At 38.7% G+C, this 16384-nt stretch overlaps 1 protein-coding gene across 1 annotated transcript in view; it reads left to right on the top strand.

Annotated features, from left to right (window-relative positions):
• The window catches only part of MYO1B (myosin IB), a 115183-nt gene that overhangs the window by 77254 nt on the left and 21545 nt on the right, over positions 1-16384 (top strand). The window contains 7 exon segments of the mRNA XM_063340720.1: positions 8038-8142; positions 9637-9699; positions 10532-10732; positions 12809-13035; positions 13221-13421; positions 14640-14733; positions 15223-15372. Of these exon segments, the coding sequence (XP_063196790.1) occupies positions 8038-8142; positions 9637-9699; positions 10532-10732; positions 12809-13035; positions 13221-13421; positions 14640-14733; positions 15223-15372 (1041 nt within the window).

Here is a 16384-nt window from a genome sequence, read left to right as displayed (position 1 = left end):
GATCTTACACTTCACCTTCTGATGACAATAGCAATCTTGTTCTATTATATGCAAATTAAGGCTTATATGAGATTTTTTTCATCTATTTTTGAAAGACGACTTTATTCACTGTCCACTGTAATTTCTACAATTTTCTATAATTTAAGATGAAGTCAATTTACAAAGTAACTGGAGGTTGAAATTCAAAAAAGGGAAGATACTGTAGTATTGATAACGCTGGGATAATCTTTGGCATTTGGTTTCCGCTAGTATTATCATCAAAGACAAACCATTTTCCAGACAAACCCAAAAGCTATCCAAGAAAGCAGATTTAAGGACTTGACTGTCCAAAAATTCAGATTAGGGAATTTAAATCTATTGATAATCCTCAGGCTCTGTGGGCTTGGCAAATGTCAAGGGCAAGCTTGGCTTAAACAATCCACAAAATAGGTGCTGTAAAGCTGTGTTTATTTTTGAGTCCTGTCACGCCCTTCATGGTAAGCGGTATGCTGGGACTGAATGTTTTGAAAGTGAAATGCTGAAATTCTGGGTGTCTGTGTGAATTGCCTATCGACAAGGATTTAGGGACTAGGATTAGTGTGAAAATGCAGGCTACAGGACCGGGTTGGTTGTGTAATGCTGCTGGAGCGCGAGCAATGGATTGAAGCCTGACACTAATTGCTCCAAGTATGTTTATCTACATTTTTGAGCGGCTGCGTGCATAGTCAGTCTGCAGTCTAGGCTGTGATTTGAGATGGGGCAGGGATGATGGTTGGTGGCACTGGGAATTTCAGAACCAATTCGATTGCAGACTTGCTGGGGTAGGTTTAGGGCTGGTCCCATGTTATTCCGTGTTTGATGCTGTGTTTTTGGGCAGACGTGGTTTTTGCATCTCTGCAAAATGTCAGGGTTGGGTTGTGGGAGGGGTAGGGTTTATGAAAAAGAAACAATGGCTGTAGGAGGCAGATGACTGAGACCCGGCAGGTTTCAACGGAGATGAGCAGAAGACTCATTCTGTTTGGTTTGGACAGTTAATTTTCTGTTGTGTACGTTTCCTGTGTAGATGAGGGCTAGGGTATGTAAAACTGAACGTCTTGGAGCAAGTGTGAATATTTCATTCTGCCTAGCCTTCAGAGATAAAAATGTCTGTGCTAGTTGGCTTAAAGGCTTTATTCTGAATTTTCAGCTGCCACTATGTAACTGGTCCACATGACGAAGCTAATGATTTGGAGTGTGGTTTTATGAAAATTAAGGCTGCCAAACAAGGCTTATTCTTGAAATTTGCCAGGCCTTGAGAAGACAGTTTGAGAGTGAATGCTTTCTGCTCAGTCCCTTGGCAGAGTAGTTTGTTCCACGTTTTTCCTTTTGTTCCAGGTACACAAGAACATGGCAGCATCCATCACATTCTGCATAAACCCCAGTAAATAAAAATACCACCAACAGTCAAATAAGTCAAATAAGCCACCCAGCAGCAGGTCCATGTCTCACAATCTGTGACGCACTTTGATAGTTCTTATATTCATTTACAGCAATTAACTTGTTTCTTGTGTGTAGAAATCCCTTGTGGTGATGGAAAGAAGCTTGGTCATATTGCATGTACTACATAAACTCTGGGGACCCTTTCTTCATGTCTTGACTTTGGCTCTAACTCAGCCATGGATATCTGTTGTCTTGGTAGTTGCCTTAATCTCCAGACCGTAATTTCCAGCCATTTCTTCTAAGTGCCATACCTTGCAACAGATTTCCTTTTCGAAATTGTTTAACCCTTTTTCCGATGCCCATCAGCGTATCTGATTGCAAAAGGCAAAGCCCAGTCTAGTGTGAAAGAGGAATTTTTAATCTATAATTGATCAACTACATCTACTGGCAGGTGTTATGAAAGAGGGAAGCTTTACAGAGAGGGACCCTTGGTTGGACTCCTAGGTGCTGTGGAGATTTTAAAATACAGTTAAAGCAATAATTTCCTGAAGTGCTGGAGTGCTCAGAAACAGAGGGTCATCCCAGGAAGTTAATCACTGTTTAATTAATCGCGTTATAATGTAAGTATTTAGAGAGGCTTGTTTGGCAAAACACAGGTTTATGAAGTAAATCCCATCGGCCGGCTGTTTTCAACAGAGGAAATATTTGAAATGCTGGAGCAAATATACATGATTTCTTTGCTTCGGTTTGTGAGAATAACATTTTGCCCAACAGCAGCTATTATGCCTTAGTAGAGGAATGGATGAGATTATATCGTAGGTTCTTGTCTATTTGGAATTTCTGTTGTTCCAGGACCGTAATTTATCAGGTTGAGTTGGTTGAAGTGATCGTACCTGGGTTTCCCCATGGATCTCGCATGCATTGTGTGCACTGAATTCACTGTAGTTTCTTGCCCTTTTAACTCCAAATTTGGTTTAGACCTGCGTTTCCAGACACCACAACTGAGAGCGAAATGGATTTGAGAGTGCCTGGTTCTCTACCAGTGCCAGTAGCATCGATAAGGGCTGAATAGGACAAGGATGAATATGGCAAATATGGAAAGTGGATAATCCCTGATTGCTTCCATTAGGTACATGGAAACATAGTCAATTACATGTGGAATATTTATAGTTAAGTGATGGTCCTCTCTGGTTCTTTGCCTACAGACATACTTACACAAAAGCACAGAGCTTATTCTAGTTTAAAGGAGGTATTTTTCAATTAAGTTTGATTACTTGAATGTTTGTATATGTAAACAGAAAAGTAAGGGATAAATATAGATAACATATCTTCACTAACTTTGCAGAAAATTTAAAAAAATATTATAACTGGGTCATGTGTAACTCATTGCTTTCTAAGATAAAAAATTGTGTCTTTTTTCATTTTCTTTAAATGGACTTTCCCCATTTTGCTGATTTCCTTTTTCTAGCGTTTATATTTCTTAGTTTCATCTCATAAATTCGTATGCTTCTGTGGTCATGCATAAAAATCCCTATCCCCAGACACCATAGTAGGTTATAAATTAAATTTGCTGGTTGGTTTCACCATTCATCTCAGTGAAGCGAGTATGTTGGTCTTTTATCATCATTACTTTTGCCACCTGGCTTTTTCTCTAGGAGCCTCAGTAGTAGTCTAGGGGCCTGGTGGAACTACCTGGGATCACCCATCTATGTTAGGAGACTTCTGATGCCCAGAGCTGCATTGATGCTGAAAAAACTTAATTTCTGGGGCTGCGTGTGTATGTGTCAGAGCAAAAGTATCAGTCTCTATATGTCGCCCCCACCACCCTCCCTCCCCCAATATTGATCAAAAAGTTCATTTTAATGGCATTAGTTCTGTTGATTTCAACAGTTGGTTTCATGACTTCATGGCTTTTCCTTTCAATACTTCTCATGTGTTTTTTAGGTGTATGTGTTCATATAAGGTATTTGAAAAGGTGTTGCTGAGGACCTTTTTGTCAGTGTGGTTTAGACTGAGCAATATGTAGATTTTTGAATTGGCTCTCAACAGGAACTGGTGTGATGAAAGATTAAGAAGGAAGAGGAGATATTGAGAAACACCTTTTATAGGTGGGATACTGATGATATAGTGTGTAGATTTGGATCAACAACATACGCTTGATTTGGGGAACATGGTGAAGTGGAAAGGACACAAGAAAACGGAACACTTAAACTAGGACTTTATTAGGCAGGTGGAAGATAAAAAATTATTCCTACCTTTTAGTATGGAAAAGTACCCAGTTTTCAGTTTCAAGTAGGTATCTTAGCTGGCTCAGTGTCTCTGGAAATGACTGGAATTTGGGTCCGAATTTGGGTCCTCAAAAGTGAATTGGAATTCTTTGTGGGGAGAGAAGGTTAGCAGGTAGTTGGTTTTCATAGGAAAATGCCCTGGTTCAGATACTTTGTGTTCATAAATCTAATGCAGGAAGCGGCACTCAGCATCAGCACGTGGACACGTTTCTGCCTGAGACCATCAGGCAGATCCCTGTTATTTGTTTCAGTGGCCAGTCCAGCCTAAACCACAACAGACCACTAAGAGACTTTGAGCCTAATTTTTTAACTTTTTTTTTTTTTAACAAAAATATTTTTATTTTGTCTGTTTGCTATTGGTATTTTACTGGTATAACAATATGTAAAGTCTGGAACATCCATATATGTTTTTTCAGATGATTCTATGATACACATGACTGGAATATTCCAATGAAGAAATTAGGTAAAATACTAAGGAACGAAAAATATTTTCCTTAGACTTTCAAGCACCGATATGTAATTAATGTAATAGCAGGGGTTCAAAGCAAGAAAGTTTTATCTTTTCATGGTTGACTCTAACAACCTGAGTGAGATACAACATCGTGATCTGCTTGTGTAGAGAAGTACTATATTTTTGCATGGAGCAGAATTTTTTAGAGCTAAAAAACTTGCTATTCATGAAATGCCACCCTGATGCCCAGTAGTTTGAAGGCTGATAAAGACTAAAGCTGTATGAGCAAGACACCATTATTTGTGAAATGAAAAACACGGTGAAGTAAGCTTTAATTTTTGTTAGTGAATTTTTCTACTTGTCTATATTTATTGTTGCACCTGATAAAAGGTTGGGAGGATAAGCTGAGGGTGGTTGGCTGATCTGTATCTATATATTTGACATGACTAAGCCTATCTCAGGTGACATTCTGACATTTCCCAGCACCTTTAATTTAATTTGAGAGACGGAGTGGCTTTTTCTTCCCCAAAGGTTATATTTTGTATTCCACAGTGATTTCAAAGGGACAGTTTGAAACGCTGCTATAAAAATGCAGGGATTGAAGTGCTGCTCTCAACCTTAGACTAACAGAATTACAGCCTGGAAGAGAAGCTTACACTTTGAGAAGTACTGGTCTTAAATATTTATTTTTTTTCTTAAAATTTCCTAAGAATATTTGAGTTTACTAACTCTTCCTGAAATCTGGGGTCTGATAGTGCTGCTTCTGTGTTTGTCAAAACCCTTTCTGGCACTTAATGCCAGCGTAAGGAGGAAGTACAGTCTCTCGATGGCTGGATTCTCCCAGCCTCCTTCTCCTGAATTAATGCTGTGCTGTCGCTGCTATTAACCAGGCTCTTTTGTCTTCTAAAAAACAATGTCAGAAAGTCCTTTAGATCACTCCTAGTTCTAATGTACTAATTCCTAGGAGCCTTCATTAAAATATTTGGGGACAATTGATTTACATGATTCATACATGATTCGTGAAGCCCTCACATAATAAAAAAACTATAGATATGCAGTGATGGAGAAAAAATTCCCAGAATCTCTGTTGCTTTATTCAGGTGCGTCCAGGGATAAGCACTAATAATCTTTTGCATACAGTGTTTCTTAAAACCTGCAGGAAATGCCTCTTTCTAAAGTGTATTTAATTTACCGACTGTCTTCTGGTCTGTTCAGAGTTAAGTGTGTTGAGAATTTCAGTAATTCCAAACATTTTGCCTCATTTTCTTTGCTGTAATTAACTGTTAGCCTTTTGCTCTCTATCGTACATAAAGACCAAAATCGCTACTGCTCTTCAATGACTTTTTTCCTGGAATAGCAATTTTCAGTGGCTTGGCAATGTCAAATAGAATTTCATAGCTTAGTGAGTGATTTGTGAAGAACTCTGTGGATTTTGGTTTGCTTTTCTTTGGCAAACCATAAATAACACCGATACACAAATCAGGAAAGCATCTAGCAATTAGTTTAATATATTGTTAATGACATTTTAGTTAGGTGGTTTAGCTGGATTTGCAGTCCAGTTTCCGTCCTCTTTTGAAGATGAAGACTGTGTATAATATGTGAGCAAAAAGTCCTGCATTCCTTGTAATCAGAATAACAAGGTCTTTTGGAGAAACAGTCTTTCTGCTTTAGGTGGCATGTGCCTGGCAGCAGGATGCAGAGCGTGTTTTATCCTTCCTCTTTGCTGGTCAGTCGGGGTCTTTTTACTTCAAACTCTGTATATCTAAAGTGATGGCCTTATCCGAATGTGTCAAATAAACTTTTACCCATTCTTCCTCCAGTACTCTCTCTTCCATTCCCCTTTCCCCTCTCCTTTTAATGAGATTCGTCTACTGAAGGTTATATATATGGCTTTTTGAGACAGAAGATACACGGTGATTTAGAGACATGACAATGCAAGAATGCTGTTCTGTGTTAAACTCCGAAGTGCCGCAGTCCCTTGGTTTATTTGTTAATCTTTGGATATCTAAAGATACACTCAGCTACAAAAAAATAATGCATAACATTTATGTAGTACTTCACATTTGCACTGACGTATAATATGAGTCTGATAAAAAGACTGATCTATTTGGTCTGCCAAATAAATGCTAATAGATGTTTTATATTCTGTGTTGTTATGGAAGTAGTACAAGTACTGACTGCAGTTTATGTAATTTCTTTTTGCAACAGAATGCAGTAAGTATGACTTGTTTGCAGTGCTGATTTTGATGCATGCCAAATTTTAACTTTCTCTTCTAGAGCTATGCAAGTTTCGCAATCTCTGATTGATAATTGCAGTTGGTGTGAGGGGCAGTTTGATGTGGCTGAGAAAGTTTGGTGATCAGCTATGATTTTGCGTTACCTAAAACTAAAATGATAAAAGTAATCTGTGCTACCTCAATATTTTCTAATCTGCTTGTGTGTTCTTAATCTCGTTTTAGCAACCAGATCCGTAATTTAAACATTTAAATGATTGCAGTTGCCCTTAGTCATAAAAATTCTATCACCATAACCTGAGTTTCACAGGTATTGTATAGTAGACTTACTTGGTAGTGTAAAAAGGCATAGTGCTTTATTCTGCAAATTTTCAGGCTTCCTAAATAACCAAAGTGTTCTTGACGACTAGTGATTAAGGAAGGAAAGGGGGGAAAAAAAAAAATATAAACAGGGCAGGGGGGAGGGAACCCCACAACCCCAAAGCTGAGAAAAGACAACCAGCAGTGGATATCCAAACTTACTCTTGATTGCAGTTATTTCTGCAGATACATGTATAAAATTCTTACAATATTAACGACCTTTTCAAGCACTGGAAAAAAAAAACAAACAGTGAAGCTGCTCTTCCCTTTTTCTTTGAAAGGGGCATTTTAACCTCAGAATGGGCACCTGGCCTCCAAACTGCACTCATTTAAGATGATGTAGATGAAGTGGTGATCCACAGCTTTTATGCTGCAGTCCTGGCCCTGGTGAGGTCAGCAGCAAAGCTTCAGCTGGCTGGAGTGCGAGGGCTTTACCTGTGGTGTGTAGGGGCTCGCTGCGGCCATCGTTTCCGATGCTGACGTGTGTCCCTCTGGAAGCGTGCGGCTGTAGCATCCTAGCCCCGCTCCGGCAGGAGTCCTGTCGTGCAGCTGGGATGGAGCAAGCTGCCGTGGTGGCTGAGCAGCCTTCCCACTGCCTGCCCACCCGCCCGTCCTTCCAGGTTCTGCTCTGGTCCCTTCTGCAAAGGGTCACACGCATGCTTGCTCCCTAACCCGGTTTTATATGAATTAGCTTTTTAAAGGATTTTTGGTTGATAATATTTTTTTTTTAATTCCCATCCTTTCATGGGGCAATAACATGAGCAGTTTGGCAGGGAGGAGGTGGGTTGGCCTCTGGAGACAATAATCTCTTAACCCAGGCTCAGCTGCAACCAGAATAGCAGCTTGGGCCTCAGTCTGTAGTGAAATAGGAGACTTTATTTGCTACTGAGTGATCCCGGTTGGAAAAGAGCTAATGCTACCATCATAATTTTATTTATCAGCACCTACAGGAGACTACATTTTACGCATGGGGACAGATTAGTGCAGGCAAAATGTTTGTTGCTTATTTCCTGACACCACAGGCCTCCTTATGACCCCTGCCAAGGAAGCGATACAGAGGCATCACGAATATAAACCTACAGAGTTTTTGTCCCTCCCCATAGAGAAAGCCTCAGGGAAGGATTTGGTCTGAAATTTCCAAACTAATCTCATTCTCAATAAAATATTACTCAAACCATCGCATCACAAAGCTGGAAGGAGTAGTTAATAAAGCAGCTTGTTGACTTGCAGCTGCTGCAGTAACTTACTCCAGCTGAGTTCCCGGGTGTTTACACAACGGCAAATGCAAACATGTTTTATCTGACAGGACAACAGCTTTGAGCAATTCATTATCAACTACTGTAATGAGAAGTTGCAGCAGATCTTCATTGAACTTACCCTCAAAGAAGAGCAGGAGGAATACATCCGAGAGGTAATACTTCATGGAGCTTTCCTTATCCTCTCTTCTTCCCGTTGTCCTGTCCCTGTAATGAAGATACGCAGGCATGCATGCTGGAACCTCTTTTCAGGGAAGAGTCGCTTTTTGACCACAGGCCTGGCATGGAGCATGTTTGTGTAGGACTGTGTGATAGTTATTAAGCAAAAAAAGTTGGTTTTGTTACACATGATGAGTTCTCCAGGTATAAACCAAACCCAACTCTCATTCATTGGCAACAACGACTGGCAGTTCTGAGCAAGGGCTAATTATTAGAAGATGAATGTTGCTTTCTGGTATTAGTGCCACTACCCTACAGCCTGTGTTTTGGATTATGCAGGAGCATCTGGGATACACCCCAGCAGCGGCCACAGCTAATCCTATTTCAAAAGGGAATTGGGCGGGTGAAACAAGAGCATGCAAGATGAAAGAAGCTACAAATAGATTTTGGTTCTAGTTTTCTTCCAGAGAAGTATTGAAGGGAGCTGTGTGAACTTTATGGGTAAATTTAAGATGTGCTTTGGAGCCTAGACGCTGGTGTTTGATGGTATTTTGTGAGTGAATGTCAAGTTACAGTTTTAACAAGTTTTAGCGGTAGTCCCCGTGATACACAGAGCTCAGACAAAATACCAGCTCACAGCTGTAGGAAACGCCATACGCTGCCCGCGCTCAAATTGGATGATACTACTTTGCTGGGTAAACATTTTTAAAAATTAGATGAAGTTCTGACCTTATAATCCCGAAGAGAATATGAAGTTTGGGCATGTATTTTTAATTTTTGCCTTCAGTTGTGAAACTCTTGAAACATCGTTACTGCAATTTGGTTCTTGAATGATATTTCAAATGCTCTGAAAAAAATAAACTGTAAGAAGTACCACAGAATGCAAATTAAGAATTAAATTAATATTTTTCTTTTTCCAGTCCTTTGCCCTACCAGCGTTACCTCCTGATGCACTGGCATCTCATCCTGGAAATTTTATCACTGATGTTTGAAAAAAAATTAGGATATTAGGAATATCTGAACAACAGCCAGACTCCAGATTTTTCAGATAGCTCATCTAAATTTAGCCCTCTTTCTTCCTCCCGTTAAAAAGAAGCCAACTAAGAGCTTAGAAATTTTGATCTGGGATGCTTGCAGTGAAATGGGCCGATTTCCTTATAACCAGTGGGAGCGCGGGCAGAGCGGTGCTGGGGCGGGCGGGGGGCGGAGGGGGCTGGCGGGGCGCCAGGGGAGTGCATGGGAAGCTGACACGGGTGGGGGAAAGGAATGGCGAGCGGGTTTGGCAGCCGCTCAAGGACAGTCGTTGTGCACAGATGATGTTAGTAGTAGATGATTGCATTTCTATCTTAATAAATAAAATGTTAGGAAGCGTATAGAATTAAATTTGAAAGTCGTATCTTCGTTAATGAATAAAATTTTAAGTTGCCTAGAGGAAAAGCTCCTTTGATTGTCTTCCTGTTCAAACATTTATTTATTTTTTTTTTTAATAGGGGATTGAATGGACTCATATTGAGTATTTCAACAATGCTATAATTTGTGACCTAATAGAAAATGTAAGTTATGTTCCAGAATCTCTCTGAATAATTTTTTTTAATACATGGATTGAATTTAGCTGTAAAGTCTCTGTACATCCTCTGCACTTTGATTTTATAAAACAAGCCACTCATTGCATTAGTCATCTTATTTTGTATGGTAAAAGTTTATTTTGCTACAAATTTTTTTTTTATATAAGCCTATATGTTACTTTGTTAGAAATGTTCAGCAGCACCTTATGCATAAAAAAAAAACAAACAAAAAAACCCAAAACAAACAAACAAACAAAAAAACCCCCACCAAAACCCAAGCACCAAACAACCCTTAAATGCTTACATTCGGTGCTGTTTTCAATAGCAGATACCCCATGCTGCATTCTAAGTGGCATTTTTTTATATGGAAACTAGAAAACTCAATAACTTGTTACTGAGTGCTTTAGGTACAGAAAGTACTTGTATCTAATAAGAGAATTTCCTATGGACTTAGCACAGCAAGAAAGATAAAAACCTTAATAGTTAGAAAAGAACAGTTTTTAACCATTAACATAAAATATATGCTGGTTTTACCCATAAACTGGCTACTTTCAGTTAAGTGGCAGTTTCTACAGTCTGAGTAAATGACACAAAATTCCAACATGAACTTCAAGATTCAGATCCCAGAAGCAGTCTTTCAAAAATGCAGATACTAAAAGTCTGTTGAAAATGGGGACGAGGAAAAGAGACAAACTTTGAAACGGTTTGAAGAACGTTTTTCTGGGTAGCAGAAGTGAGACAGGAGAGAGCCATCTCCTTTTTATGCCTTGATGGAAACGTGATGGAAACAAACACTAAACCTCTTGCCTTGAAACTTCAGAACCAAACTGGAATCCTGGCCATGCTAGATGAAGAATGCCTGAGACCAGGAACTGTTACTGATGACACCTTTTTAGAAAAACTGAACCAAGTCTGTGCCACCCACCAGCATTTTGAGAGCAGGATGAGCAAGTGCTCCCGGTTCCTCAACGACACCTCCTTGCCTCACAGCTGCTTCAGGATTCAGCATTACGCTGGCAAGGTACCTGGTGAAGCGGGGGGTATGTGGTGTCTGGAGGGTGTTGTACCTGTGCAAAGCCTAGGTTTGGTCCAGTGGGGAGGCTCTTCATCCATTAAATTATGTTACAGTAATGGAGGAGAACTGTTTGAGTCAACAGTTGATCAAAAAAATCCAGACCCGTTTTAATCTTTTCCATCTTAAGCCGAAGATCCGTCATTTGGGCTGGAAGCTTTTCAGAGATCACGCTGCTTTGGTTGAAATCAAGGGCAGTACTCCTTTCTGCAAAGGAGAAAGTTGTCCCATGTGCTTTGGTCGTGAGCTGCTTGTGCCGCTAGGTCTCCTCCGCAAGTAAAAATGTTGTTCAGAATGACAAAAATTCACACACATCTGAAGACAAGATGTTTTGGAAAACGTATTCGTTGTTACCGAACTAGCTGAAGTCCTTAGTCATGTTGATGAGAAAGTGGAGTTTTTGTACGTTTGAAGGAACTGAGTTTATTTTGACAGCTTGTGTGTTTAAACAGATGGAAGAGAAAGCTATACAGAGGGCTCGCAAATGTATTTGCTTTTTATAACATAAGTAGTATGAATAAATACAAGTCTGATAGCTTTTCATGTATAATTCAGTATGACTTTTTATTAATGAAAGTCAAAATAATTAAATTTGTAAAAAGAAGAAAACTTATTTAAAAAAAAAAAAAGCATAGGGGTTGAAACCATACCTCTTGTTTGAATCTGCTGAACTGTTAGTTTCACAGAGTAATGAATGTTTGGAAAACGTTTCATTTTGCTAGGACTGTTTAATACTTCCCTATTTTTTAACATTTTCTCAATCTTAGAATTTTGAGTAACTCGATAATTTGCTCATTCACAATAGTGCTGCAAAAGTCATACCTTCTGGCTTTGAGGCAGCCATTATGCATAATTGCATATCATTTATCAGGGATAAATATTTAGAAACATCTTACCTTCCAAGTGAATTGAAAATACTTTGTATTTTTGCAGTGCTTTGAGAAGGACTGCAAACAGACTGTGTCTTAGCAGACAGCGAGGGTCTTCGATTGTTACTGACATTCACTTACCCCGTGGAGCAGTCAGTTAATTCCTCCTATTTTGGGAGGAATGTTGTTTTTCCATCCTCAGCTGAGAACATTTTGATCTAGTCACTGGACAACAAAAGTTTGATTCTCCGTTTATGAAATATAAGCAAGTTCATACGACCAGTTTTTTTCAGTAGTAGCATTTAGCACACCTGTCAGAAACAGAAACACGTACTGCAAAGAAAAATGCCACCTGAGTACCCAGGGACTTGCTGTTGTGTAAAATATGGCTATGTCAGTATTAGCTTTATTCAGTATTCTGTGTACATAGCACGTATCTACACAGAAGAACTGAGAAATCATGAAGCTGAAGAATCCGTATTACCAGCCAGACAACTTGTCAAAATTAATCAAACTAAATTCCCTACCCTCAAAAAATTAAAGAAAGCCACTAGCAACCTGAGATTCCAAGTTCCCCTGGATGCCTCCTGGGTCTCCGGCTGCAGGTCAGAGCTTTGCATTCATGCTTGTTGTCATTGGCCTCTTCTCCTGGTAAAAGTCCTTTAAAATAACAATTCCCTGAGGACGGTACAGATAGGTGCTGGCTGCTACGATATCAAAAGGTGGTATTTCATATCTTTTTTTTGGTTAGGCAAATAACGTACTTTGAAAAGAAAAGGTATTTTTGCTGTTGTGATTCAAAAGAAAGGGACAAAACCTTTTGTCAGCCAAAAAAGGGTTCTTTTGTAGTATTGGCAAGTGGTGGTGTATCAGAATTATCACAGAAGAAGGGTTTTTTAAATTTTGGAAACCAGAACTGATCAGCACAAGGATCTGTTAGCGGTGTGAGAAAATCCATCTTTCTCAGGAAAAGTGTCTTCACAGAAATTTTACCTGACAAAAAGTCTCCCAAATGTCAAATTTAAAAGGAAAGCTGAAATGTCTTTAGCTTGTTTTGGATAGTGAGAAAGGAGGAAATTATTTCTTGGTTCAATTTTGAATTGGCCTATGTTATTGTTCAAAACATGTTCTGATGAGACTCTTCTGTATTGTTCAGGTTATGTACCAGGTGGAAGGATTTGTTGACAAAAATAATGATCTTCTGTACCGTGACCTCTCCCAGGCCATGTGGAAGGCCAGTCACTCTCTTATCAAAGCGTTGTTCCCAGAAGGTAACCCTGCTAAGATCAATCTAAAGAGACCACCGACAGCAGGTTCGCAGTTCAAGGCTTCGGTTGCCACCCTGATGAAAAATCTTCAGACAAAAAATCCAAACTACATTAGGTAAATTACCCTGTGACAAAGCTTTGGTAAATTTATGTTTGGCGAAGTTAAAAAAAAAAAATTAAAAAAAAAAAATCTTGATATCCAAGGATTAAACTATTGACAACTATGATATAAGCTCACATTAATAGCTGTTGACACGTACAGTGCTGCAAACAAGTGTCCCTGTTCGTTTCCCTCTCCAGGTGCATCAAACCCAATGACAAAAAGGCTGCACACATTTTCAATGACGCCCTGGTGTGCCACCAGATCCGCTACCTCGGTCTTCTGGAGAACGTCCGGGTCAGAAGGGCAGGGTATGCATTCAGGCAGGCGTACGAGCCTTGCCTGGAAAGGTACAAAATGCTGTGTAAGCAGACATGGCCCCACTGGAGAGGGCCAGCCAGGTAGGAAAACATCAGTGTTCTTCCCTGTCCTGTTCCAATGATGGAAATTACTATCTTCCACGTGTTCTGATTTTTTAAAATTTTTTTAAAAAAAATTTAATGAACTTTCAAGTATTTTAAAAGCAAATTAAAAACTAAGCCAGCGTGGCCCAAGTGTTTACTTGTATGTTGTTCCTCAGCAGCTTGTTGGATGAGTTCATTTGCTGGAAACCTATACTTTTTAGTAGGCTGAAAATTACAGTTCCTTAGCAAAGGAGGTGATTTTAGTGATGAACTAATCTACTAACGGAAAAGATTTTGTATGTGAGCAAGGAGAGCACATTGTTTTTAGAATACATTGCAGCCTTTACTGATTTGAGCCTGAAAAAAAGGGGGAGGGGGGAAGAGCGACTGACTGACTGGAGTGGAATAAAAACGACAAGGAATCTCAAAGCGTAGGAACACCAATTTCTTTGAAGACAGTCATGCAATCTGCCTCTGTCTTTTCAAGAAAAACACTACATAATGATTTGTGATTTACCTCTTGCAAATCAATTATGTTAAATAGGTAATCTTAAATTGCATATTATTCACAGGTATTTTTGCCAATGAAGTCTTGGGTAGGCAAATGAGCTTCTCTTAGTTCTTTTACACGTGGCCACCAATGGCATGATTTAAATTTCTTTCATAACAGATTAATATCTTTAGCTACAACTTAAATCTTAAGGTTATCAAGATAAGGGTGGAAGTGCAGTATTGATAACAATAGCTTTGTAACAATCCTCACAAAGTTCTGTGAAATGCTCTCTTTTTTTGTTGACATTTATAAAATGCAGTTGGTGGAGTGTGGAACACTAGCATTTGTCAAACTTGTCGGTCTTTGTTTCACATTTTGACGTTAGAGTCAGAGCCCTTCCTTTTTTCTTTCCCTTTTTTTTTTTTTTTTTTAAAGTAAAATAGTTGTAGATGGAGGAGGAAAAGAGGCCATTGCTGATGATATAAAAAAAAAATTGCTCTTTTTTCATCAAATTATTCTGAATCTTTACAGTGATTATTCTTGCCTTTAGTTAAATAACCAGTGAGTAAATGAGTTAGGTTTTCAATCTTCTTATGTCAAGCACTATTTAAGATTTCAAAATACACTTTCATATACTTTCCATAAATTAATCTGTAAATATGTAAAGTAAGAAGTCTTAGAGCTGAGGGTCATGTTTGCTAAGCTCATTTACTTCTTATTAGGGATGGAGTAGAGGTACTGTTTAATGAATTGGAAATCCCTGAAGAAGAATTTTCATTTGGTAGATCAAAGATATTCATCCGCAACCCAAGAACGGTAAGTGAAAAATGTCTTCCCCTGCAAAATCAAGCCATCTTTCATGAGGATAGCCTGTTACAAACTGCATAATTCACTAGCTGCTTACTACAGGATAGCCTGTTATGAACTGCATAATTCACTAGCTGCTTACTACAGATTTTTCTGGATACGGTGCTTTGATATATTGCTGTGGAATATAGCATTTAAAAAGGCACTTTTTAATGTTAGACCCATTAAAATTGGTGTGAATCAAGACTCTACAGTAGCTGTCAGCCTGAATTTAATGTAACTTTCATGTACTGACTTGTGGCAACGTATCTGCCACAAACCCTGTTGATGTATCTGCCTACAGCTCTGAAGATGAATAAACCAAAAGGTGTCTGAAGGGGGACTTGAACAAAGGAGAGATTTCTCTTACAATAGCTGTGCTTATGGGTTTTTTGGTCTTTTCTCCCCTACCCTTTTTCTTCCAATGTCAAACCAAACCCTCAAAAACCCAATATCCAGCTCTTCAAACTAGAAGATCTGAGAAAGCAGCGGTTGGAGGACTTGGCTACTCTAATTGAGAAGATTTACAGAGGTTGGAAGTGCCGCACACGCTTCTTGTTAATGAAAAAAAGCCAGATAGTGATTGCTTCCTGGTACAGGAGATATGCAGTAAGATAATATCCTTACTAAATGGGGGGTTCTTTTTATTGTTTAATATGGTTTTTTTGTATAACCTTGACATATTTCACATAACCCTCATATGATATTCTTCCTTGATATGTATGGAGAATTGTTGAAATAATTCAATTCTATGCTAGTATTTAAGTACTAAAAATGTGAATAAAAGAAAATTTAGTTTCTAGTGACTACTATGAAGTATTTACTTTGTGCTTAAATAATTAAAAAGCTTACCAGAGCCCTTTAGCTCTGGGAGAGCAGGATTTTGTGGCCCAGCTGGGAAGAGACTTTTTCATTCACCTAAAATGCTGTGCTCCTGGCACTTAGAGTGCTCTCAAAACATATGGTTAATGTGTGAAAAATGTTCGGTAATACACATGTGCAACTCTGTGGAATTCAGTCATTCCTAAGGCTGTTTTGTTTTTTGCCTTATTTGGAACCTTTGCATTTGAGGCTCAAGAATGCTGCTTGGGAGGATCCCAGGGATTTATTTTAATTATAGCTCATAAGACTCGTAGTTCAGTAGTTGTTATTGATACAGTTCTAAACCAGTTCCAGATCTGTTTGTAGACTGGGTGTTCTATGTCATGAACCGAACAGTACTCTTATATGACTCTCTCATGTCTTTTCATCGGTTAGTAAATAACATATATGATAAGAGATTCATTGTTTTTAAGTTTTAAAACAATCCTTAAACATTTCATCTGCATTTTGTTACTGTGTTCACATCAGGAAGTTTGATAAAATATATGATATGGAAAGAAAGCATTTCTTAAGCTGGAAGTTGCAGAATTGACAATTGCTTTTCAGTTGACAAGCAATTCTGTTTATTGTCTTGAAAGCCAGCAGTGTTTGGTTTCGTTAACTTGGATAATTAGAGAGAAGTATGGATAATTTGGGAAAAGTATCAATAAATGCTTTTTCACTGGAAAAACTTTTCTCTCTTAGCTTCTGTGATTGAATGCACCGTTTCTAGAAACACCATCGTTACAGAATTGCATTG

This window comes from Chroicocephalus ridibundus, chromosome 7 (genome assembly GCF_963924245.1).
Source record: "Chroicocephalus ridibundus chromosome 7, bChrRid1.1, whole genome shotgun sequence".
In the NCBI taxonomy this organism is placed as follows: Eukaryota; Metazoa; Chordata; class Aves; order Charadriiformes; family Laridae; genus Chroicocephalus; species Chroicocephalus ridibundus.
This window is presented reverse-complemented; position numbering and strand designations above follow the sequence as displayed.